Source organism: Helianthus annuus, chromosome 15 (genome assembly GCF_002127325.2).
Source record: "Helianthus annuus cultivar XRQ/B chromosome 15, HanXRQr2.0-SUNRISE, whole genome shotgun sequence".
NCBI classification, from domain to species: domain Eukaryota; kingdom Viridiplantae; phylum Streptophyta; class Magnoliopsida; order Asterales; family Asteraceae; genus Helianthus; species Helianthus annuus.
In genome coordinates, this window is record NC_035447.2 from 58,188,911 (window position 1) to 58,216,492 (window position 27,582).

At 35.8% G+C, this 27,582-nt stretch overlaps 2 protein-coding genes and 1 long non-coding RNA gene across 3 annotated transcripts; all 3 read right to left on the minus strand.

Annotated features, from left to right (window-relative positions):
* Positions 1-1,743: 1,743 nt before the first annotated feature.
* Positions 1,744-3,389, minus strand: LOC110913770 (myosin-7-like). The gene is made up of 3 exons (XM_022158589.2): positions 2,616-3,389; positions 2,243-2,533; positions 1,744-2,171 (listed from the first exon to the last, which is right to left on the minus strand). The coding sequence occupies exons 1-3, from the start codon at positions 3,387-3,389 to the stop codon at positions 1,752-1,754; spliced, it is 1,485 nt and encodes a 494-aa protein (XP_022014281.2). The 3' UTR covers positions 1,744-1,751.
* A 261-nt stretch (positions 3,390-3,650) lies between these two features.
* LOC118487614 lies at positions 3,651-3,951 on the minus strand. Its single transcript, XR_004882136.1, has 2 exons — positions 3,765-3,951; positions 3,651-3,700 (listed from the first exon to the last, which is right to left on the minus strand). It is a non-coding gene; the product is annotated as an uncharacterized LOC118487614 (long non-coding RNA).
* A 12,479-nt stretch (positions 3,952-16,430) lies between these two features.
* Positions 16,431-27,313, minus strand: LOC110911730 (dammarenediol II synthase). The gene is made up of 14 exons (XM_022156358.2): positions 27,047-27,313; positions 22,475-22,663; positions 21,871-21,960; positions 21,443-21,637; positions 21,263-21,347; positions 20,429-20,595; positions 20,161-20,349; positions 19,295-19,651; positions 19,057-19,215; positions 18,753-18,799; positions 18,529-18,672; positions 17,578-17,836; positions 16,712-16,795; positions 16,431-16,641 (listed from the first exon to the last, which is right to left on the minus strand). The coding sequence occupies exons 1-14, from the start codon at positions 27,245-27,247 to the stop codon at positions 16,531-16,533; spliced, it is 2,277 nt and encodes a 758-aa protein (XP_022012050.1). The 5' UTR covers positions 27,248-27,313; the 3' UTR covers positions 16,431-16,530.
* Positions 27,314-27,582: the final 269 nt, after the last annotated feature.

The window sequence follows — 27,582 nt, forward strand, 5'->3', positions numbered from 1 at the left end:
CCAAAGATGTAAGGATAGAGGTACTCAAGAACCCATCGGTTTTACTGCGCCAAGTTAACGTAATCGAAACAGGGCAGACATCATGGATGACCCCCATCATCCAATACTTGCAAGAAGGGGTGCTTCCCGAGAACAAAGCGGAAGCAAAAAAGATCCAAAACAAAGCCTTACAGTACGAAATGAACGGCGGTATCCTGTACCGAAAATCCTTCCTGGGACCACTACTGCGCTGTGTGGACCCCCAGGACGCGAATTATTTGATAAGGGAAATCCACGAAGGGATTTGCGGCATCCACTCCGGACCAAGGATGGTTGTCGCAAAGATCATGAGCGCCGGTTACTACTGGCCTGGTATGCATGTTGACGCAATGAAGGAGATCCGCAAGTGTGACTCTTGCCAGAGGCACGCTCCAAAAACACTGCGGCCTAAAAATGATCTTATCCCCGTGTCCACCGCATGGCCTTTTCAGCAATGGGGAATTGACATGGTGGGACCCTTCCCGGATGCCCCCGGCGCCGTAAAGTTCATCATAGTAGCTGTCGACTATTTCACGAAGTGGGTAGAAGCCAAAGCCCTTGCATCCACCACAGCTATGATTGTGCGCAAGTTCATATGGGAGCACATCATATGCAGATTCGGCCTCCCGCTCAAGATCGTGACAGACAATGGCACCAACTTTGCTTCAGACGATCTTAAGAACTGGATGAAGGAGATGAACATTGAACACACTTTCACCTCCGTTGCGCACCCACAAGGCAACGGACAAGTGGAAAGTGTGAACAAATGCATCGTCGAAGGGATAAAGGCCAGATTAGGAACAAGGCGGCGCGGATGGGTCGATGAGCTCCCAAGCATTTTATGGGCTCATCGGACCATGCCAAAGACGAGTACCGGCGAGACCCCTTTCAGCCTGGTCTATGGCTCAGAGGCGGTAATCCCGGCGGAGATTGGCCTGCCCTCGCCGCGAATGACCACGGTCAACACGGTTGACAATGAAGCGGAAAGGCGTCTAGACTTAGACTTGTTAGAAGAACGACGCGAAATCGCAAGAATCAGAGAGGCCAAATACAAAACCCAGCTGGAAAGGTACTACAACACAAGGGTTCGCATTTGTACCTTCAATCCAGGGGAGTACGTCTTTCGCGACAACGAAGCATCAAATGCGGAACGCCCAGGGAAACTGGCACCCAAATGGGAAGGCCCATATCTGATTCATGAAGTCCTAGGCAAAGGGGCCTACAAATTGCGCACCTTAGATGGCCACATCTTACCAAGAACTTGGAATGCGCAACAATTGCGCAAATGCTATATGTAATCTTTTCGGCCTTGCGCCATTTTTCAATTTCGCCACGCCGGCTACGAGCCATTGGCAAATATGTATGAAGGCCTAAGAGCCAACTTCTGACTTGAATGAAAACATACGACATGTTCTATTACATTGTTTTTTCGTTACAAATGCATGTTAAACTTCTGATTAGCGCGAAAACACTCCAGCATTTTGAGATGGTTCAAACCACCTCCAAGGTCCTCCGCAAACAAAGCGCGAGACCGGGTGGCCACCTTATACTTAGAAAACGCTTCCATTTATTCGAGCTAATTTAGCATAAGTTTTTATAACAATGCAGTAATTGCAACAGAAAAACAAAAGGTTCCATTAACATCTTGCGCAACTGCGCAGCACCATACATAAGACTATCAAAGAAATTACAAAGGCACAAGTGCCTACCAACTAATTACTCAACAAACTCTCCTACTCTTCGCGACGATCATCACCATCATCTCCGTCATCTTCACCATCATCATCGTTGCCATCATCATCACCATCACCGCCATCATCACCAACTGGCTCTTCGTCGGACAACTCGACGGTGACCGGTGGATCGAGGATTGCCTTAAGACGCTGGCACCAGTCGTCTTTCTTTAACGATTCAACAACCAACTCCATGATAGGCAAGGAGAGGTTGTCATAGGAATTTTCAGCACTTGCCAGCGCAGCATCGGCACGATCTGTTACTGAGCAGTGGCTTGTGTCAAATTCTTGCCCAAGCATTTGCTCAACATGATCAGCACACTCCAGGTAACCTCCTCGGTGACCCACCGCACGCGCCGCATCTGTCAGAGCCGCCACAGCGCGATCTAGCTCGTTCGCATTCAAGATGGAGTTGGCAACCTTCAACAAAAGATAAGCATTAAAGAAAAAACTCTTCAAATCAACTTAAGAAAAAAGCACAAGGCACTTACCATCACTACTCCACGAGTGCGCATCCACTCCGCTTCTGAGACAAGTGTATCGACGATACCTTGAGCCTCAGAGTAGTTGGTTTGAGCCACATTCAGCGCGGCAGTGCTCACAGCACGCGCCTCCTCAGCATCAGCAGCCTTGACCTTCTCAGCCTCAAGGTCAATCTCCAAAGACTCGCATCTGTCGATTTGCTCATTCAAGCGACGCTTGAGTTCCGCTATCTCAACGTCCTTGGCATGGAGATCCTTGTCCTTGTTAGACAATTGCACCTTGGCTTCAGTCAGCTCAACCTAAAAATTGACAAACACCTTGAGAATTGACTTAGAGAAATCTCGTAAACAAAAAGGAAGAGCGAGAATCAGTAGAACTAACCTCCATCTGCTGCTTGGCAGTTTTTTCACCCCGCGCTTCCTCCACCTTTGAGGTCAAGTCCGCAACTGTAGCCTCAAGACCAACGATCTTCTGTCGTAGAGCATAAGTACGCTCGTTGTCTTGGGCGCATATACGCTTGAACTCGGCCTTCTCCTTGGCCAGTTGCTCCTCAGCATTGTGGAGTTTTTTCTGCAGCCCCTCGCGGCCCCACTCCTCTGCCTTCTTGTCAGCCTCAAACTTGGCTCTTTCTTCGTCGAGCGCAGCTTTTGACTTCTCAAACTCCGCAATTCGCTTCAGAGTACGCTCGCGGTAACCCTCCCAATCGGCACGTTCTCTGACCATCGTCCGCCATTCGCGAACGATCTGATGGTTGGCAGAGCGGGCATTGGCCTCCCCAAGAATATAAGTACGATATAACATCTCATGGGTTTTTGCCCTTTGCCGATTGACCTCACCAGGGGGGAAGGAATTCAAAAACCATTCACGCGAAGCGCTAAACTCAGCAAATGTATCCTTCTGTTTTAAGCTCCAGGGGGCATGATGGAGGGCATCACCGCGCTCTTCTTCAGTATATGTCTTGTAGTAGATATCTCCAACGGTATCTTTCGCCCCTACCACATTGGGGTTATAACCCCCAGCTCCACCAGAGCTCGCGCCACTTGAGGAGAAGCGGCTAGAAGCCTTGGAAGTAGTAACGGGACCGGTGTTAGGTGGCTTGGTGACCTCAGGGCCTGGAGGTTTAAGAGGCTGATCCATAGCCTTTTTCGCCGCCATCTCCTTCTCCAAGGCCTGCTTCTTAGCCACCTCAGCCAGCCTCTCCTGCTCCGCCCTGCGCTTCCTATCCTCCTCCTCCTTTTTCTTCCTCTCCTCCTCCTCTCTTTTCTTTCTCTCCTCCTCTACTTTCTTCTCTTCTTTCTTTCTCTTCTCCTCTTCTTTCTTACGCGCCCCCTCCACCTTACGCTGCGCCTCAGCCGCCTTCGCGGCGTCCTGAGCTGCAGCGTCAGTGGACTTGACGGTTATCTTGGGCCTTTTTACCCCCGCCTCAACGAATGTAACCGCCTTTTCAGGGGTCTTCTTCTTGATCTCTACAAAACAAGGCAAGTATAAGCAAAGAAGTTTTTTAGAAAAGAAGAGAAGAAAAGAACATACCAGGAGAAAATTGATACAACGAGCGCAGCCTGCTCGTCTTCCCTATCGCAGGGATCACAACAGATTGAGGCGCGGAGGCCACACCAGTTGTAGCCTCGCTCCTACCCCTCTTTCGCCCAATAAGTCGGGCACCAGCATCTTCCTCCTCTTCTACATCTTCGGGAAAACTGGGGGTCGCGCCAGCATCGGGGTTACGAGAACCCGCGCTCCCAGAACTCTTTGACCCACCAGCACCAGCTTTTCCCTTAGCTACATGAGATAAACCTTCATATGAGTCACTGATGATCACATAATCATCCAAGTCACGTTGACGAAGGCGAAGAGTACCTTTGCCAGCAGCAGCTGTTGCGCGACTAGGGCCAGTGCCCTTGCTGGTCACCTCCGGCTCCGCTTTCTTCTTCTTCTTCACCGGTTTCTTCTTTTTCTCCTCTGGGTCAATCCCCAGGTCGCGCAACACACCTGCAAATATTTTAGACCAAGAGCTTAGCTCGCCGCTGGAAGATCCTACGGACTCCTCGCTGGAAAGATAGAAAGTTTCTTTCCCAGCGAGAGTCACAGAGCGCAATGGACGAGGTTTTGGATATTGCGCACCTTCAGTAGCAGTTGGCGGCGAAGCAAAGGCATCAGCAGCTGGAAACATGAAGTTCCCTTTAATCTGGTCATACCAGCTTTCTTCATCATCGCGCACTGGGCGAACGCCCATGGAGCCTCCAAAAGTAGAGAAGGCAGCTTGGTAAAGTTGCACTTCTATAAATGGAGATACATAAGCAATAATCAAAGAAATCATACTTAGAAAAAGAACAAACAAACGACTAACCTTGATCGCCAAGCTTTAAAACGGGAACTTCCCTACTGCTAGGTGACCACTGGTCACTCATCTTTGCTGCAACTAGAACATTTTCCCCAAACACCCGGTTAGGGGTTGAGGTCAGCTGTTGGTACCACAAAGCCGTCTTCGGGATCGGCAGATCTTCCTTGGGTATGGCCTCAGTCCATTCCCTAAAGGTCATGGCGACCGGCACGACTTCTTCCCTGATGAAGAAGAACTTGGGTTTCCAGTCATGGAAACTCTTTGGTGGATTCAACAAGATCTTCTTCGCCGCACCTCGGCTTGCAAACGAAAAGAACCCCATCGTCCTTTGGAGTTGATAGAATGATCGAAATTTGTCGACAGTTGGCTCGATGCCATGAGACTGGCATAAGAACTCGAAGTGTCGCACCCTCACCATCCCAGGTGGACTCATCTGAGATATGTGGAACTGGTAGTAAGAAAGGATGCTACCCAGAAAATTGGTCGCCGGCAGCCAGAAGTTACCCTGAAGAAAGAAATCTTCATAAAGGGTAATATAGCCGGGTGGGGCATCAGCCGCGGTTTGGCCCTGAGCCGGATACCGGGCGTCCCACTCCGGTGGGAATCTGAAGCTCCGAACAATCTGTTCGAACAAACCTAGGTCCCATCTAAGGACTGGGACCGGTCCTTCCTCACTAGCAGGAACCTCTTGGTGCTCCTCACTCATATTTTAGAAGGATCTGGAAAAAAGAACGAAGAAAAGTTTGAAGATTTGAAGAAATCTTGAAGAAGATGAAGAACACTTTGAAGATTCAAAGACAGTTTGAGAGGAAATTGGAGAAGAAACGAAGAGAAAGTGAATCTCTCACCTTTCTCTTCGGATATATATACCCATCGCATTTAATGCGATGGGTAACCGTGCCGAATTCGCCGCTAGGCTAACCAACAGGAGGCTGCCACGTCAAGCGGGAAACCAGGAGTGACGGTTACCACGCGCGCGTGGGCCTCACTCTCCTGACACGAAGTGCAACCGCCGCAGGCGGCATGATGACACCCGTGCCAGGGGTCAACTCAAACGTCGCCCTCAGCGACTTATCTCACCAACCTGTCAGAAGTTCAAATTTCGAAGTTTCCCGCCATAAAACATGCAAGTAACTTCATGCAGAAGTCATATGAGTCGCGCCAGATATACGTAAACCACTATAACCCCGCGCGCTTAAAAGGATAAACAAGAAATCACTCGACACCTGCCTAGTACCTGCGCATCGAAAACAACAGTTTTCCACTTGCGCCTTACAAGTCAGGACCAAAAGGACAATTTCCCCTTTTCTTATTTTTATTAAGTCCAGAGCTCCAACCACTCGCGTTGCGCATGGTGCAGCACTGGACTGGGGGGACTTGAAGGGGTATGGTCCCAAAAAGTCGCGCAAACCTCATAACAGGTTGCACGTGAGACCATACTCCTTAGCATAACAACTTGATAATAACAACCCCGCGCGGCTCACATCACATTGTGACTTATCCCCGCGCGAGGAGGAGCACATAATAAACTCAGGTAGCAACACTTAGCATAAAAACAACGGCATAAGTGAGCACACTAGCCCCGCGCGGGTTAGTTGCCATCAAACAAAATCCTCTCCATAGGAAGACGCGCTGTTACCTACAGAGGTACACAGGGTACAAGTGGCAGTAAAAAGAACCAATGAGCGTCCAGCAGGCTCTGTTCAATCGTGCGCCACGATCTTCTGACGATAAGTACACAAGGACGCCTACATGGCACCAATCAAGAGACGGGGACAACTGTCCCACGATCTCCACTTGTCTGCTGATGACAGAAGGGACAACAAGGCCGACAACAATGACACGTGGCTCCAATCAAGGTGCGCCAGCACCGACGAGCATCTAGAAGCCACTAAGCAGTCGAGGCCAGCAAGGCAAAGAGCATATTCGTTGTTGTCCGTTTCTGGCCCAAGGCCCATCAGCCCACAACCTCTTACACCTCTCCGGCTATAAATAGGGACCTTCATTCCTCAGGTTATTCATTCTATTCTCTCGGCTCTTACTCTTAACTGCTTAATTACTCTCAAAGCAATCGCTTATTCTCACGCCGGAGCCCGGTTAAGAGGGAAACCCCCACATTCCCCTCTTAACGAGTAACGGTGTTCTGTTTTGCAGGTTGATTAACCAGTCGGAGCTCAAATACCTAAAAGAAGATTAACCACTATGATAGGAACATAAATCCACCTAATTAATACCTTAATTAGATCACTGTTTCTTCAGTATTATAAACTTTATCAGAGAATAATGTAATCAAACTGTCGCTAAAATTAATACAAAAATAAATATGTTATATAATACGTATTATTGTATTTATGTATTACATTACATTTAAATTTAATGATAAATAAAAAGATAGAATGGATGTAAATTACAAAGACACTCAATGTTTAAAAAAAGATGTAACATGAATAATGATAATTTACGAATATATTCATTAAATGTATTATTTGAATATTTGGAAAGTTGGTACTAAGATTTCAGGATTTTTTTTTTTTTTTGAAATTAGGATTAACTATTACCAAGATTTTAGGGTTATTTTTTTTAATTTAGGATTAACTATGAAACTAAAGAGATAAGTAAACCAATGTGTGAAACATGTCATTTATTGGAAGCATCTAATTTTCTGTTTTCCCGCCTCTTTTGTACAATTATCTTATATTAATTAAATACTAAATTAATATTAAATCGTATCCTACTTTGAATTTGAAATAGAATCCTTCAATTTTTCTAACAAAGTATTATCTTCAAATTTAAAATTGTTAATTTAAGATCAGATGTTTTTAATTTTTCTTTAGGAAAATAGAAAATAGATGACTCCAATGAATGATACGTGTCACATATTAGTTTATTTATAGTATGAATTTGGTATATAAAATTATATTTATTCAACCCGTACAATACACGGGGTTTCTTAAAGTTTTTCTTTTATTTAATATGTCAAATTATATAATAAAATAAAATAAAGAATTTCAAATAATGTCACATGACACCCTCTTCTTTAATCTTACAATTTTAATTTATATAGTATTTTATTTTTATATAATTTTTAATTACTAATACGTGTTTTATATTCATAAATCTATTGTTTTTCATCAATTGGTTGTTCGATAAATGAATTTTTTTTTCTGGTGCTAATATTTTTGTTATAATAATCTAAATATATTAGTAGTTGATTACGGTTGAAGTTGATAAGGTATTAACCGTTTGAAGTTGATTATGTTTTTAAAGTGATTTTTCTACTTTGAAATTATAAACTTATCTTTACTATAAAATATATAATTTATAAACATTTGCTTTGATATGTGAAGGGAGATCATATTTCAGGATTATTATTATTATTATATTATGTTATTATTATTATTATTATTATTATTATTATTATTATTATTATTTTGAATTTAGGGTTAACTATGAAACTAAAGGGATTATATTTTAGGAGGGAAAATAGATTTCTAGATAGTCTCATTGATTGCCATGTGTCTCAAATTGATTTACTTAAATAGAAAATAGATGACTCAAATGAATGATACGTGTCACATATTAGTTTATTTATAGTATGAATTTGGTATATAAAATTACATTTATTCAACCCGTACAATACACGGAGTTTCTTAAAGTTTTTCTTTTATTTAATATGTCAAATTATATAATAAAATAAAATAAAGAATTTCAAATAATGTCACATGACACCCTCTTCTTTAATCTTACAATTTTAATTTATATAGTATTTCATTTTTATATAATTTTTAATTACTAATACGTGTTTTATATTCATAAATCTATTGTTTTTCATCAATTGGTTGTTCGATAAATGAATTTTTTTTTTTGTTCTGGTGCTAATATTTTTGTTATAATAATCTAAATATATTAGTAATTGATTACGGTTGAAGTTGATAAGGTATTAACCGTTTGAAGTTGATTATGTTTTTAAAGTGATTTTTCTACTTTGAAATTATAAACTTATCTTTACTATAAAATATATAATTTATAAACATTTGCTTTGATATGTGAAGGGAGATCAGATTTCAGGATTATTATTATTATTATTTTTATTATATTATGTTGTTATTATTATTATTATTATTATTATTATTTTTATTATTATTTTGAATTTAGGGTTAACTATGAAACTAAAGGGATTATATTTTAGGAGGGAAAATAGATTTCTAGATAGTCTCATTGATTGCCATGTGTCTCAAATTGATTTACTTTATTATATGTATAGACTAGGTTAGGTTAGAACCCCGTCTAGTACACGGGTTGATAAATGTAATTTTATATGCCAAATAATAATAAAATATATCTTTAAAAACCTCATTTATTATAATATATATATACTAGGTTAGAACCTCGTGTAGTACACGGGTTGATAAATGTAATTTTATATACCAAATAATAATAAAATATATCTTTAAAAACCTCATTTATTACACGGGTAAAATAAATGTAATTTTATATACCCAATCATAAAAAATATATATTGAAAAATCTTGTTTATTACATAGGTTGAATAAATGTAATTTTATATATTAAATAATAAAAAATTATATCTTTAAGAACCCCGTGTATTGTACGGGTTGAGTAAATTTAATTTTATATATTAAATAATGAAAAAGTTACATTTTTAAGAACCTCATGTATTGTATGGGTTCAACACATGTAACTTTATATAACAATCAATAAAAAGTTATATCTTGTTATATCTTTATAAACTCTGTGTATTATACGAATTAAATAAATCTAATTTTATATACCACAAAATTAAAAAAAAGTTATATTTTTAAAAACTCAGTGTATTACACGTGTTGCATAAATGTAATTTTGTATAGTAAATAATAAAAATAATATATCTTTAAAAAACCTCGTTTATTACACAGGTTGAATGAATCTAATAAAAAAATTATATCTTTAAAAAAACTAACGGATATACTCGATATATGATGGATGAGATGATTGCGGTGATGATTCTTATAAATGTCACGTAAACATAGTGAATACCGTATTTGAGTTGAAAGTTGAACACGAAAATAAAAGTTTAGAACTAATAAACTGTGACAACCCTCGCTAAATCAGGTATCCGTACGGTTTAATTAATAATTAATTACTGCTTAATTACTGTGCTTGCTTGAAATTACTGATGAACTGCTACTTGATTTCTGATACTTGTACATACCTGCATCATACTTTAATTACCGTCACTACATTATTTACACGCTGAACCTTAGTGACAAACATGATGCACAAAAGCACAGTAGCACTATGAACGGATAACCTATTGAACATGCTGATAAGCCAGCATCAGGCAGATATTGCCTCTAAGGCGTGTATGAGCCAGAAATATTTCACTACACCCATAGTGAGTGTAGGGATACAAGGGTTGTAGAACTGCGTCTCTAGGAATAAGATACAATGACAGGATATGCCTAGGACATACACTAAGCACAAAACTCAGCACTTTAATTAACAATTCAGCTTTTAGCTAACTAATAAAGTGCCAAAATATGAGAAAAATATTACTAGACACTTTCCAAAGTGTCGGGAATGAGTTGTGTCACTAAAAATGGTATTAACGACACTCTAAAGCTTTGCTAAGCACTTTAACGGATTACTATCCAACCGAACAACCGGACTTTACCCGGAACATAAAAATATAGCCATAAACATTATCTGTCTTTTTCTAAGCCAGTTAGGGTCCCTGAATACCCTAACACCCGCTATAAAACACAACGCACAACTAACCGGGTTAAGCACTTAACTAACTAACTTAACCTAACTTTAAGCTAACTAATGGTTAGAATGGAACTAGCTTACCCCCCCCCCCCCCTGGCCGATTCGGTCACCTTGTGACCCACACTTGTACAATTTTCATTATTTAAATCTTGTGTGTCCCATATCAAGAGGACACTAGAACCCTTGGACTATAATCCTAACATTGTCTATAAGTAACATGTAATGCACATTATAATCTTTCACTTAACACCACACAAGAACACTTCCTCTCCCTCTCTCAAAGGCTTCGGCCGAACCCCCTATATCCATCCATCAATTCTTTCAAGCTTGATCATCACATTCCAACATCATACAAGTGTTAAGGGTCACGCATAAGGAGTCTTGGTGCACTCGGAGCTCGAAGGACCTCATTCTCTTGCTTTTATCCACCCTATTTGCGCTTAGATTCTTCCCTAGCCTCGAGCTAGTGGTATGTTGCTTAAATCACTTACTTGAACTATTTTGAAGTGGTTAATATGATGTGTAACGGTTAAAACTCGAAATCTTACAAGATGATGCTTTAAAGTCCACTAAAAATGCAAGTAAAGATGGTTAAAAGCTCATATGATGTGTAAATGTTGTAGTAATTGATTTGTGTGGTTATTTGGACCCGATCTATGTTGTGGTAGCTCAGATCATCATTTAACCCGGTTTGGTCATGATCATGGATCATGACATAAGGTTGTTTTGAATGAAGCAAGGGTTAAAGGGTGAAACTCTACCACAAACGAATCATGAACTTGTGTAAAAGCGTTTTTACTTGTAAAATAGTGTTTGAAACTAGTAGATCCACGTATCTACAAGTGGTATTTTCAAAGGACCGAGTGTCAAGAAAATCATGTTTTCTAAAGACGGATCTTATGATAACTAGAATGATTTTTAGAACACACAAGTGTGTAAACACTTGTGTAACACAAAGTTTCGACAAAATAACTATTTTTGTAAAATTTACAAGAAGATGTAAAGACGGACTTTCTATAAAAACGGGGTTTTTACGAAACCGGGCTAATTTATATTAAGATCCGCTAAAAGTAATGAGATTTACTTCGTATTTTTGAGTAAATCACAAGTTCATGCGATTTATGCGATTTACATATTTATTAACTAGTTTGATGTGTTGGACGTTGTTTTGATTGAATAAGAAAATTGTTGAATTGATTTGTAAAAGAAAATGATACGCTTGAAAGCGTGGCCACCTCCAGTTACAGAGGAAACTCTAGCGAAATTTTTCCAAAAACCTAACACTTAGAATTATTTTCACTATAAGTGTTAGACATACTTTTTGACACGTTTTCAAAATATATAAGTTTCGCCACGACTTTATTTACAAAATATCGGAGGTGGAGTTTCACAAAATAAAACTTAGTAAATATATATTTAATATATATATTTTTCATAAATCACTTGATGCGTGTTTATGATTATTTTGTGAAGATACATAAATATTATTTTTAGAGTAAAAATAATATTATCGAATATTAACGAATCCAAAATAATACGAACGCTTTCACGATAATCATATAAGTTACACCGGTAATTACTATTACCACTCGATCGTTAAAACGTAACTTACGCATTTTACGGAAATAATTATGAACGCGTATATTTGACAAATTATTATTTTGGGAAAATTTTGCAAAGTAAAAATATAATATTTTTGAGAAAAATATTTATATTTTGGGATTGGAAATAAATATATATTAAGTGAGACTTAATGATATAATTCGAACGTACATGTATTAAATCCCCCATCCTTGGGAAGGAAAATAACTACCAAGTATTTACCAAATGTAAGCACGAAATAGTTGTCTAACTATTTCCAAAAACCTAAACTATAAAGCTAAGGCACGACCGTTCGTCTAATAGAGTTAGTACATGTAGGTCGTTGCACAGCTGCTTGACTTGGAGTATACTTGGTAGAGACGCACCGCAGTGAGTTCATGTCCCCCTTTTCTCTTAACTGTTTTCAGTTTTCTAAACTGCGGGGGTGAAATACATGTTACTTTGATTATGATTACTTTATACATGGTATGGTTAGCGTAAGGAGGGTTACTATTTAGATCATGTGAATGGGTAGGCGGAAACTTGAGGTCATTAATCCTCAGGGTAGGACCGAGGGGCAGGAGCGATAGATCTATTTGGGTGTAGCGAGCCCAATCCCAGGCCCAGCATAACGGACCTCGGGATGACTTTGTATCCGGCGCATAAATCTGCTAGGTTTGAGCCTTCCTACTTGCATTTCACACATATCAATGGCCTTGCAAACCATTGGTGATCTCTTTTTCCTTATTTGCTACATACCAGGATTTTCTATACAAACGAAGGTTTATTTACTCACTTACACATGAACTCGCTCAACATTATTGTTGATTTTTCAACTTACATGTATTTCAGGGAATTAAAGGATCTGGCACGGTATGGCACGTTTTCCCGCTGCACTAGTACGAGGTCATCCGGGTTTAGGGAATGTGACTCTTTCCTGGACAAGTCACAGTCCTTAAACCGTGTTTGTGCTATGTTTGAGTTTGTAATGTTTGTTGAACAATGTTATGGTTGTTAGGGTGTTTTTCCGTTAAAACAATGTTGTTGTTTTTGGATTTTAAAACTTAATTAAATGGATGATCTTGCATGATTTTATTCATATAGCTTTGTTATGGTTAAGCTATGGTATTAAGAAGTCACACCAAATTAACCACGCTTCCGCAAAGCCAGGGTGTGACATAAACATTGATTAATGTTTTTGTTTATTCTTTATAAACATTTATGAAATAGGTTCTACTCTTAACTACTTTAGTTAAATAAAATAAATAAATCATTTACATTATATTAATTTATATTTAGTGTACGTCTTTTGTTAATTTCAGGATAAATAATTTTGAAATCTACAAATAAACATATTCCAATTTTTTATATGTGAAATATAGTTAAGGCAATGCATATATTTAATTACATATATTTATTATCTCATAGGCCTTTTAATTTTAATCATATTTTAAAATAACTTTATAACATGTATATGAATTATTCTATTATTAAATACGTTATTATTTTATATCATATTTATATACTATTAATTTATAACATTGTAGAGCTTAACTTAGTTGTACATTTGGCTTTATGTATATTTTATGCATCTAATTGTTGTATTTTGTATAATATTGTAGAGTTTAACTTAGTTGTACATTTGGCTTTATGTATGTTCTATGCATCTAATTGTTGTACTTTGTAAGTTCTTTAGAGTTTGCCATGTGTGGTGATTATATTATAAATTTACATAATATAAATTTACAACAAGTTGAGGCATTGGGGTATTGTATCCCATCTTTTGGGGTTTTAAAAAAATAGATGTTTCACTTTAAACCCAAAACTACTTGATTTTGTAGTTTTAACCAAAAAGTTTTTAGTTTTTCCAATTTAACCTTACAACCTTTTTACTTTCAACTTTGATCCCCTATGTTTTTCATATTTTGCAAAATTTTTCGTTTTATGTTTAGATCTAAATTTTGCGACTTAACACGGCACAATGTGTGTGTGGTTCAATGATTCTACGTTTTGTTATACGATTCGTTCTAAATTTTGCGAGTTAACATGGGGCAACGTACGTGTGGTTCAGTGTGTTTAAGTCGTCTATTTTTCCCCCGTTTAATAAGTTTATCACAACACGCGAGTCCTAAATCGAGTTAGTCATTTTCTATGTCTTATATGTCGGTCTAATTTTTCCACGTTAAGACGCCGCAACTTCAATGTTGGTGGTCGTTGGCTATAGTGTGGCATTGGTGCTATTTGTCACGGTTTTACGCCCCCGCCGCAATGCGGGGAGCTTAAAACGATAGATTATTTATATGGATACAAGTCATGTAACGTAGTAATTATTTATGATACTATTAATTGTATTGAGCTTATTTGGTGAATTACTTATTTGTATAAGATAGTAATACATAGTTAACCAAAAAAAAACATCTTTAAAACATTGTAAATGTGAATCTGATCAACAACACGTCAATTTCGTTGGTCGCGGCGCAATGCGCGCGGGTCCATCTTCTATCTTCTAGTTTTAATTAATTAATAACTTTCTTTATTAATATGTATTTATGGACTTTTAATTTTAATAAATAACTATGAGATAAACTTTCTTGATCATTTTAATACAAATTAAAATTCATATTGATATTATTTAAACTTTCATGATCATTTTAAATCTATTGTATTAATTTAATTAATTATCTTTTAATTAATACTAATTATCTATAATTAAGTAGGATAGAGAGGAAAAAACTAAAAAATAGATGGCTTCAATGAATGACATGTGTCCTCTTATTGGTTTCTTTTATTATATAAAGTTAAATAAAATAAATAAATCATTTACATTATATTAATTTATATTTAGTGTACGTCTTTTGTTAATTTCAGAATAAATAATTTTTGAAATCTACAAATAAACATATTCCAAATTTTTTATATGTGAAATATAATTAAGGCAATGCATATATTTAATTACATATATTTATTATCTCATAGGCCTTTTAATTTTAATCATATTTTAAAATAACTTTATAACATGTATATGAATTGTTCTATTATTAAATACGTTATTATTTTATATCATATTTTAATTAATTAATAACTTTCTTTATTAATATCTATTTATGGACTTTTAATTTTAATAAATAACTATGAGATAAACTTTCTTGATCATTTTAAATTTTATTGTATTAATTTAATTAATTATCTTTTAATTAATACTAATTATCTATAATTAAGTAGGATAGAGAGGAAAAAACTAAAAAATAGATGGCTTCAATGAATGACATGTGTCCTCTTATAAAGTTAAATAAAATAAATAAATCATTTACATTATATTAATTTATATTTAGTGTACGTCTTTTGTTAATTTCAGAATAAATAATTTTTGAAATCTACAAATAAACATATTCCAATTTTTTATATGTGAAATATAATTAAGGCAATGCATATATTTGATTACATATATTTATTATCTCATAGGCCTTTTAATTTTAATCATATTTTAAAATAACTTTATAACATGTTTATGAATTGTTCTATTATTAAATACGTTATTATTTTATATCATATTTTAATTAATTAATAACTTTCTTTATTAATATGTATTTATGAACCTTTAATTTTAATAAATAACTATGAGATAAACTTTCTTGATCATTTTAATACAAATTAAAATTCATATTGATATTAGTTACAACTTTCTTGATCATTTTAAATTTATTGTATTAATTTAATTAATTATCTTTTAATTAATACTAATTATCTATAATTAAGTAGGATAGAGAGGAAAAAACTAAAAAATAGATGGCTTCAATGATGAATGACATGTATCATTTTATTGGTTTCTTTTATTATATAGTATAGATTTTTTATTTATAAGTAGTGCATAGAAAGTTTATTTTTTTTAATTTATATGTATTGCATAGAAAATTAAAAATTGAATGGTGTGAAGACGTGGAGAAGTCAGGGGCGACAACTTTATAACATGCTTGAATTTGTAAGTAGTGCGTAGAAGATTTAAGATTGAACGGTGTGGTTGCATGCAAATTGGGTTGGGGCCGAGGTTGGTCCAGTTGGCAAAGTCTCTGAAGTTAAAGTGAAGCTCCTCTTAAAGATTAAGGATTCGAGCCTTAGAAGAAAATCGTCTTAAACAACACTTTGTAGGTTTAAAGACAAGTGATTTTTTCTTACCCTTTTTAAAGTCTTTTGTCTTTTACTTTTAAATTCTTAACTTTGTTATCATACATTTTTAGTCCCTCGATTTTTAGTTTCTTAATATACATGTTTTTCCTCTACTTCAATAAAGTTTTTTTACTTATTAGTTAACTTTACTTATATACATTTTTAGTTCCTCTACTTTAATAAAGTTTTCTACTTATTAGTTAAATTTGCTTATATACATGTTTGATTCTTTCATCTTAACTTTAGTAATATACATGTTTAGTTCCTTTACTTTTATTCATTTAGGTATTTCACCTTTTACTTTTATTCATTTAGTTATATGAATATATGATGTAACACGATTTGATAAAAGTTAATAAGTCCATCACAACTTATTTTCATAATAAAAATACATTATTCCACTTGATAATTTAAGCAACATGAACTTTCTATTGTATGTCGTTACTTAGTCCAAAAGCGTTTGTGATATTCAGCAAGTGCCAATAACGGGAAGATATTTCTGTATAATGGATAGTGTAGCATGCAATTCCTCATCGAGGCTCCGGTCATGTTCTGCAAGATTGTTTAAATTGTTAATAAAAATGATTAGCCAAGTGTTTTGATACACACTCGAAGTTAGTACCTCTTGGGGAAAATCCCCGTTATCCATCTGTGCGTTAATCAAGATCTTAGCCGCCTTGTGCAAAGGTTCCGGATCTCTTTCAGCCTGGTCATTAGGCCAAACCTTAAGTTAGGTGCTTACAAGTCATGAAACACAATAACATATCGCTCACCACAATATATAAGCAACTTAGACAAATTATGTTTTCAATCGTTGCTTAATGAATGGTGTAAATCAGGGTGTGAATTCTTGACACGACATGAAGTTGATGTGAAATCCATGGTTTGGGCTTAGCCTAAACGGTTCGGGTCAATCTCCTATCAAATCTGCAAACACGTTTAGCTAAATGGGTAGTGTTGCGGTAGACGTGGCTGGCTGCCCTTTTTACCGTTTTTTTCCTGTTTGTGTTTGATATCATAACCAAAACCGATTGGGTATTTTATTCTAAAATTCAAAATATAAGAGATATATGTGCATCAAGTTTATAGTTTCAACATAATTATTTTGTATACATTTGTACTTTTGGTCATCAATGTTTTATTTAGAGTGTTGCTAAGTAATTAAGTATAATAAAATATATGTTTAAATAACTTGTGTTCGTGTCAACCCACGAAAACTCGTATGTGTGACACGATTTTCAAGTTTGTATGGGTTTGATATGCAAATATGACCCACTAAAGACCCCTAGACTGGGTACTTTTGTTAGCTTATTTGCACTTGTAAAATATAAAAGAATCTGATGTCCCACTTTGTACCTTATGCTTGTGTCCCGAGGCATTGTAGGATTGTTGTATACATCAAAATGTAAGATGTATATTTTTTAAGTTAGTGAAATTAATGTCTTGTGTGTTTTAGCTAACGTGTGGTGGTGGCTAGAGTATGCTAACCTGTCCGGCTGACATGAGACCGAGCATAGCCCATGACGTTTGCACTATGTTGGTTCGTTTACCGGGTAAAGGTGTGTATACTTCACTAGGACATGATTTATAGCTCTCTCCCCACCCACCTTCTTCATTTTGGGTTGAAAGTAAAAACTTTACGCCTTTACGAACTGCTTTACAATTGTTATATGTTTTTCGAGCGGACTCTAAGCCTCCCAGCGAAAAGAATGTACCATATATGAAACATATCCCCCAGTAGCCATACCTGCAGAATTTAGGTAACACCATATAATTAAAGAACTACAAGATACAATGTCGCTTTTCAAGACAAAACCAAATTTAACTAAAGAACTACAAGAACCATATATTTATGCTTTTAACTATGATCCATAAGGCAATTAGGAAACAACATATACGTGTGTGTTTCTCTCCATGTTCGGCCCAACCAAGGGCAAGGTGAGCTACCACCGAGGGCCTGGGACTCAAAAAATTTAAGTTCTTATTTATACATTTTATATATTTTTTTTTTGAAAGAAATGTCTAAAAAATTTAAAACCCAGTAATATTTACAACCCAATATGATTTTCTAAAACCATTAACCTATTTAGTGTTGACCCATTTAATTCTTTTTTTTTTTATTTAACTCATGTAACCCTCTCTAACCCAATTGAACTTTTTAAAACCATTAACCTATTTAGTGTTGACCCATTTAATTCTGTTTTTATTTAACTCATGTAACCCTCTCTAACCCAATTGAAAACTTAAAATTTTAAATCCAATTAAATAACGGAAACCTTTTTTGGCACTATCACGATTACATTCTCTAGTGCCCATTTTTCTAGGCGCACAGAGCACTTAAATTTTAGGGACGACTCTCTTTCTCTCTCCCACTAAATCTTTAAAGCAGTATGTAAAAGTGTTTTTATATAGAGTCTATAGCTATGTTCATAACATTACCATGAACCATCTTTCCATTGTGTGTTCTCTAGATAACACACTGCTTTAGCGACCGAATTGTCTATTTCTTTCTCTCTATGTCCGGGGTGCAACCTTTTAAATGCGATGAGAGCTTGCATCACAGAAGTTGTGCACTCAACATGCCTATTTTAATCACCCATAAAAGGAAATTAATCGTCTAATATACACAAATTCGATAATTACAAGGAGTTAAAAGACATTACTCTCGTTCAACGACGATATCAGCAAACATTTCCGACGGATTTAACATCTACATTTGATGTATAAAAAAGTTAGTTTTTTTTCTTTTTGTTTATCTGGGCCAAGGTTATAAAATAATAATGTACTTATATCAGGATTCCACATTTACAACTTTTCATGCCAATTTAGTCACTAAACTTGGTTTAATTAATTTTTTTAGTTGCTAATTTTCAATGGTTTTAAATCAGTCGCTAATTAGTGATTGTTTTTTGGACTATAAATCTGGTCGCTAATACTCGGTTCTGTAGCATTATTCTACATATGTACCTGTAAATATGGTTGTGGGATTGGTGGTTCCCAAACAGCAAAACCTCCCGTCGTAGGACTTTGTACATAAAGAAGGAAATTGACAGCATCGTATAATCGCTGCTTATCGGCGTTTTCACCTGAGATTTCGTCGGGCATTTGGGATAGCAACAATAAGCACTGCAATATGTTTACTATAAGAACAATATTTTTCTTAAAATGTGAAAAAAAGAAAATAAAATATGGGTTGAATGATTACTTTAAGTGCCTCTCCGGTGCAATCCGAGACGGGCCAGCCATGATCTTGATCCGAAAACGTCCACGCCCCTTTGCTAAACTGTCGACACATTTTACTGAAATCTCCAGTTGGATTTTGCTTGATCTGTGATTCTTTGAGATAATAATTTGCTTTTTTAAGCGAATCACCATATTCGTCAGGCATGTTACTCGCGATTATAGCTTGAGTTGCGAATGCGGTGATCCATAACTGACTACCGAATGTGTGTGACTTCATTCCATCTTCTGCCAGCCACAAGTAATCAGGCACTCTAGCTAGATGCCTCTTAAATTCATCCCCATCCGGGTTCTCCGCCCACCAACACATCATTTGAAATCCCTACCTCCACAAAAAATGGTTAGAATTGGATCAATCGCCGAATTCAGGACATACAAGTTCATTGCTAATTCTGCGACAAAAAGTTTCTAGCAACGGATTAGAGACAGAAAAATGTCCCACATGTTGCGACTTGCGATGAACCTTTTTGTTCACAAAATCTACAATGCATTTCGCAAAGACTTTATGATGTCATTTATCCGTCGCTAATATAATCAAACACAATCAGTTTTAGTCAACCACACACAATCTTGGACATATACCATAGTTATATACGATCAGTTTTAACCATAATTGGATAAACTTGGTCAATAATGATCAAACATAACGATACATGGCAATCAAAACATAGTTGTACAAGGCTAAACATAGCCTAAGTCCTAAGTGGTTAAAATAGATATATATGTTCAGGCATAGAGATAACCGGAAAATTGTGACGGATTTGCGACAGTTTTGTCTATCATCGTTGCGACGATCCACATTTATTAACTCAACACTTGGTGGTAACTTACCTTTTCGATGCTTGCCATGGTAATGTACCTGCTCTCTTCCGCGTTATAACGTGTCAATTCAATTGTTCTTTTGAGGGCTATTTCTCTTAGTTTGGTAAACGGCCAGTACTTAAAAAGTGGTTCACTCAAGTAATGAAGACCATCCCACAATAAATCTTGGATTACTGAATGAGGGTAATACAAATCTTCCTGTGATCCATGAAAATCTCAACACATTTGTGACAATAAAGAATACTTTTTGTAGTATAAAATCGGACCATTTAACAACCTTGCAACATGTATGGCGTTGTTTATTCCAGTTTATCTCGTCGTATGGGGTAAGATAAATCTCTTGACGAAGTTGAAGAACAAGATCAGTGATCGGGCCATGGAATTTTCTTCCGTATAAGTATGACATTGGCATATAGGCCGTTCGACAATAGCACCACATTTTCGCTACATCACAAGCAAAAAAAGTTATGAAATCAAGCTAAACAAATTTGGCTCAACATCAAAAACATTATTTGCTTGGAGTTTATATACACTACTACAAATCTAGGCAATTGCGATTGCTAAATAGTCGCTAAAGTCCATTTATGACTAACCTTGATTGTCACAAATAATTACGTCGTCAATCTGTCATGTGGCCGAGTCAATTTGCGACTGATTTAAGCACTAAAACTATATTGGCGACTAAATAAAATCAATCCATTGTGACGATTCTCAACCTTTTTTAAGTACTATTAAGAATTATATTTAAGATATTTTTTATTTGTTTTTTGAAAACTACTACTTGTGATAGATTTGCGATGGCTTTTTTATTTGCGACTGTTTATTTTTTGTTGTTTTGTTTTAAAACTAGTTGGGACTGATTTGCAACATGTTTTCATTTTTATTACTTAAAGTCTTAAATTGTTCGTTTAATATTTTCGCGACCAAATAAAATCAATCGCAAAATAGCGACACATTGAGTTTTGGTCGCAAAATTCTATCTAGTTTTCCATTAGTAGTGTCTTCCATTTTACTTTTTAAGCCTTGTTCCTGAATATTACCCATGGGGTTAACCTTTATTGCTTTATTTTGTATTGTTTATGCTTTACATAAATGGATACTCAATATGTACCTGGATGAAAGGGTAGAGCTTCTGGGAAAATCCAAAATTCTGGTGGAATTGGGTTGCATCCTTCCCATTCATACACACCAAGTACCTACACAGATTATAAGCATTTGAAATGACTATCTTTTAACAGGAATAATTATATATAACAAAGAATTTATATAGATGAACCGACGAGTTATTTACCGAGAGATAAAGTTTGCCCCAAGAGGGTAGGTGAGTTGCACCACCATGGTTGAGTATCCACTTTCTAGCTCGAGTGAGTGCCACATTTTCGTCGTCTTTTTCTTCACCTAGTAGTCGTAGGGATATGTAGCTCAACACCGTCACAAACATGGTGCTATGTCCTTCGATATGAAATCCCCACCCTCCATCTTCACTCTAACAATAGTATCACCAAGACCGATCATCTACGCGCACCAACATCATTAAACATGCAAGTATACAGTGGCGGAAACAGTAATTTTTTTTCAGGGGGTTCCTTTTGCCAGATTCTCAATAATTTTCACTAATTTTCCAAATCTTACAAGGTTTACACTAAATTTTTCCATTTTTTTTCCAAACCGAACCCCCTGGATCTGCCACTGCAAGTATATGAAGAGTCTGATTCTTACTTGATGATTGTAGATAAAACGTTTCATCTCTTTCTTGTGCTCCTTTGTTAAATGTGTATCTATGGCTCCACTTATGTACAAGATAATAATCTACACATGTAAATTTAGTGGTGTAACAATTTATCATTTGGGTTGGTTTAAACAAGTACCAAAATAACTTATGAAAACATGTAACACTTTAGCCAAATCCTACATCTGGTCAGGTGGGACACTGAACTCATAACAAATTGAATGTTCGAGCTCATATACCATCAACACATTTTAGGGGCATTGACTATGGAAGATAGGAAACTTCATAGTTAAGCGTGCTTAGCTAAAACTTATTCCATGTGATCTGACATTGTGAGAAGTCTCCCCTCGTCTCTAAAACCAAAGTCGTGAGCTCCTTATGGGCAAAACGAACAATATTACTTGGCGTGAGGGACTAGACATTACAATATAAGATTTACAGGCACGCATTTGATCCGACCCTTTATTAGTCTTGATCTTACCGTGTTAATCTAGTTTAAGATCTCGTAACTGATATTAGTTTCAAATGTTTACATGTCATTACACCAAATTAAACGTTACACTTTTTAGTGTAGACAGAAGTATCTCAACTTACAAGGGGAGGAGTGAAGAACAAAGGGCCAGCATGTTCAGTAGCCCAGTGACCATCTTTTGCTTGGATAGCACGGATTAGCCTAACGGCTTTTCTTGTTGCGGTTATCACAGCTTCATAGTTCACGGTCTCATTCTCTCCTAACCTTGCTGGTGGTATACTCGATACATCTATTCCGTTCTCCCTAATCAACTACACAACATAATCAACACTATTATCCGGATTATAAATATTGTTAGAACAAGAATTGAACAAAATAAAAGAATAAATTTGAATTTGTTTGAATAACTTTGGACCTACTTTTTTTAATGAACCGACTAGCAAGAAACTAGCAAGCAAAAAAAAAAACAGAACATTTACAATGCCATTATTGGATTATGAAGCCAAGCAACCCAGTTAAGATGATCTCGTCGCTAACTGCATCACTTACATTGAAGTTTTATTGAAACCTACTTAAGAGTTAAGATGATCTGAATTGAGATTAAGTTTCACACTATATATTGCCAGAGAAATTGCGTATATATTTTTTTATAAGTTTAGCATTTGGTTTATGTCACTACTGAAGAATTCCTTTTAGCCCATAATCTCGTCACTAACTGCATTATTTTGGTCACTAACTTGCCATGATATAAGTCGTTGCTGAATTTTAGACTTTCTAGTCAATGCTTCATAATTTATATTTATATTTTCAACATACAATATACAAACCACATTGCAGGTAATAGTATCACCCTGTCATTGGTTTAAATGGGCGGTCACTCCTTCCCCATTAGACCAACCAGTTTATTATTTTATACACACTTTAAAATTACGGTTTTGCCCTGGAATAGTGTTTCTCTACCATTGGTGCAAATTGGCAGCGAGCAATAACCATTATTAAAATTACGTTTTTGCCCCCAATTAAAAAACGCGGTTCTGCCTCAACTTCAAAATACATTTACCCTTTTGCCCCGAGCTAAAAAATACGATTTCGCCCTCGGTAAAAAAATTACGCTTTTACACTCAGCCAAAATTACGTTTTCGCCCCAGTTCAAAATAAAATTTTGTTTTTCACCCCGGCTCAAAATTGCGATTTTACACCAGTTTATTATTTTATACCTACTTTAAAATTACGGTCTTGCCCACTGTTTAAAATTACGTCTTTGCCCCCAGTTAAAAATAAAATTATTCTTTTGCTCCCAGCTAAAATTTACGAATTTCCCCTCGGTTCAAAATTACGATATCACCCTCAATTCAAAATTACGTTTTTGCCTCCGGTGCAAAATAAAAAAAAAATGGTTTTCCCTGCTAAAAATTAGGATTTTACCATCGGGAAAAAAAAATTAAATTTTTCCCCCAAGTAAAACAAAAATATGACTTTGCCCCCAGCTAAAAATCGTGTCAAAGAGCTGCCTAACACTCTTTTTACTTTTTCTTTTTAGCAAAACTATAGTACTGTTTTTTTTAATTGGTTGAGAATTATTCGGCCATCGCCCCGCAACGCGGGCGGGGCGTCACCTAGTACACTACAATTTTCATGGTAGGGAACTGTGTCACGCAGTACAATTTACAGGCGGGGAATAGTGTCAGGGTCTGGCACTTCTTCATTGTTCCAGCCAAATTATGATTTTGTCCCGTTGGTTTCGTATAATTGGATCACTCGTTCTGGCATCCGCGTTTTTACTACTATTTCCACTTTCACCACAAATGGAACTAGAAATGTAATTATTACTGGAATTGTCACTACCACTTACAATGTAACTATCAATACAGATTTGAGACGCAAGATAACTGTCAATGCAACTATGATTATTCCAAGTATACTGAGTATCATTCATGTAAGGATCGTGTTCGAGATTCTTACTCTTAGATCCATTATTCAGATAAATAGAATTCCGATAAAAAGAACTTTCTAGTTCAGGATGATAATTGTCAATCTCAAAAATATGATTTTCAATATATAGAATAAATGTCCCCATTACTATCTTTAACTAAAAAAGTACTTCCCCATTGGTCCAGTCAAATTACGATTTTGTCCCGTTTAAATTTACAGTTTTACCATTGGTTTTATTTTCTCCCAGCCATACTATGATTTTGCCCTTAGTTCAAATTTTCAGTTTTGCCATCGTTTTTGTTTTTTTCTCCGGTCAAATTACAATTTTGTCACCAGTGTAAAATTACAATCATGCCATTTACAAAACTATAGTAGTGTTTTGTTTTAATTGGTTTACTCGGTGTAATTTTTTTTGTGCCAACAAACACTCATTTGTTCTGAAAAATGACAGTTTTACCCATAGTTTAAAATTATAGTCTTTCTATTGTTTTAGTTTTTTAGCAAAAGTATGATAGTGTTTTGTTTTAACTGGTTACTCGATTTTTTTTTTTTTTTTTTTGCGATCGTGTTATTAGTAGTATATACAAATAACCGAAACATAGACGTAAATGTTATGAGAGAGAAATATTCGGCTTAGTGCCCCGTAACGCGTGCTCGGCAAAAACTAGTTAATGACAAATACTAAGTTTGATGGCTAAACCAAAGAAGAGGAAAAATCATTTTTCTATATGCAAGAAAAATATTAGTAGTCCCTTTAAAAGCTAGAGACGAAAATATGGCTGTCACTAGTAGTCTCTTTTAAAATGCTAGACTAAAAAATAGCACTAGTAGTCACTGAATGCAAAAGTTAAAGACCAAATAACACTCTTTCAGCAATTAGTGTCGGTGAACTGAAAATTTATCGAGTAAAAGGATTACTCGCCATAAAAAGTGTCACTAGGTTGGATAGCTCGAAATAAGAAAAAAAGAGTCGACACTAAATAGTTATTTACGATGTGGATTTCTCACACAATATGAAAACGCGACACTACTCCAACGTAAAATTAGTGGGTTTGAATTTAGTCTAAACAGTTTCACGTCACTTTCTAATCAAAACCACATCTAAATCCAGAAAACACTTCCCTTTTTGTTATTTCTCCCCCAAATCAAAACCCTTTGTGAAAACTTTTATTATTACACACATACTTATTAGTTATATTTTTCTTTATTTTGATCTATTTCCTACCTAAAGGAAATTAAAAATTAGAGCTCTCTCTCTCTCTTTTTTTTTAAATATAGAAAACATTTAGCTAGCAATCGTGTTCCTTTATTGTTTTTTTTTTTAACGGTAAAGAATCTCACGTGTAAACCCACCCTGCTTAGGGTTATGTCCAAGGTTGACCCCTCGACGGCCATGAGAACATGCCCCCTGATGCGCGGAAACTGGAGGGAATCCGTAAACCCTCACCTCCGTCAGGTTCGAACCTGGGATTAAAGCCCCGATTCGTCCCTTCACCCATATATCCCTCGAAAATGGCCCAAGCGGGAATCGAAGTTGCATCTCCACTAGGGAGGGTAGACCTTTTGACCACTAGACCATCATCTCATGACGTGTTCCTTTATTATTAATCGGGAACGACAACGATAAACTGAAGTGTAGTTTTACAAAGTTGAGAAATATTATATTTTAATTTATACTAGATTTATCACCCGCCGCAATGCGGCAGGGGATTAAATAGTTATATATCATGTTAGATGAAAGGCAAATGTTTCTCACATGACCACGAGCCTGTGTGTAAAACCGAGAAAAAAATAACTAAGTCGATCTCTGACTCGCACGTTGCGATAGACCTATCAAATGGGGAAAAATAGACGCGCTGCAACGGACATGTCAAACAGAAATAGATGAAAAAATGTTGAACCCCACACGAACGTTGCGGCGTGTTAAGTCAGAAATTTAGAACGACAAGTTAAACGGAGAACTTATGAAAGATGAAAAGTATATAACAGACTAAAGTTGAAAGTAAAACATGACCACGAGCCTGTGTGTAAAACTGAGAAAAAAATAACTAAGTCGATCTCCGACTCGCACGTTGCGCTAGACCTATCAAATGGGGAAAAATAGACGCGCTGCGACGGACATGTCAAACAGACTTAAATTAATCAAATTAGAAGTGAAAAATCAAATTAATAAAATGGGTTAAAATACCAAAGATTGAAACTTTTGACTTAAATTCCCAAAAATTGAAACTTTAGAGTTAAAAAAGAAATCAATTAAACAAAAGAAATAAATAGACTTAGTTAAATTGACGTTTACTATTATTATTATTATTATTTAATAAAAGAGATAAATATCAATTAAACAAAAGAGATAAATAGATTTAGTTAAATTGATGTTTAATATTATTATTATTATTATTTGATAAAAGAGATAAATAAGAAAATAAGGGTGAGAAATTACCAGAGAATGACACGTGTCCAAAAATGATTTTTGTTTATTAGTATAGAAATATATAAATGATTAAAAATATGTAATATAAATAAGTACAATATAAAGAGTTAACCAAATATAATAAATATTATTTTTTCAGGCCCACTAAAATTAAGGGCTAGAGCAAATAGCTCAAATTTGTGTACGTACATAAAGCCAACCCTGACTGCTTTTGAAAGTGATAATGGCAGTTGAAAACATAATAATTAATCAGATATTGATATTGCAAACTAACTCCAGACTCCCCTTTACTAGCCATCAAATGCTAGATTATTCAAGTGATCAAGTTTACCTGTATACGCATAAGCGAATCACATGTTGTTCGGAAACCTTCTTTTTTCCGTTCTAGGAAATTTTGACGTGCGTTTTCGACCTCTTGTCGTTCTTCTGGAGTTCCAGCATCGGGGTCAAACTTCCAAACTTGGCGACCAACAAAGTTGTTGGTGGTAAACAAATAAGGATCGTTACCTTCTGCTATCTTCAACTTCCACATCTTTTGTTGTTTGTTAATGGATGACCCAAAGAAATAGGTTTTTCATGCAATAGGAATGGGAATCATGTGTTTGTGGTGTTTTATAGGGTTTGTTTGTTTTCCTTTATTTCCTTTTGGTGTAACAAACTAGGGTCATAGTGGGGGAGTTTACTCCTTTAAGTTAAATAATTATTAATTAAAATTAAACACTACATTGGATAATGTACGTATTTTATATACTTTGTATTTATTTTTGTTGTTTTTGTTTTATATGTTACTATTTTCTTGTTCCATACGGATATTCATCGGTTCCGGTTTTTTTAAAATAATTTAATTATTTGTATGTAATATTAGTA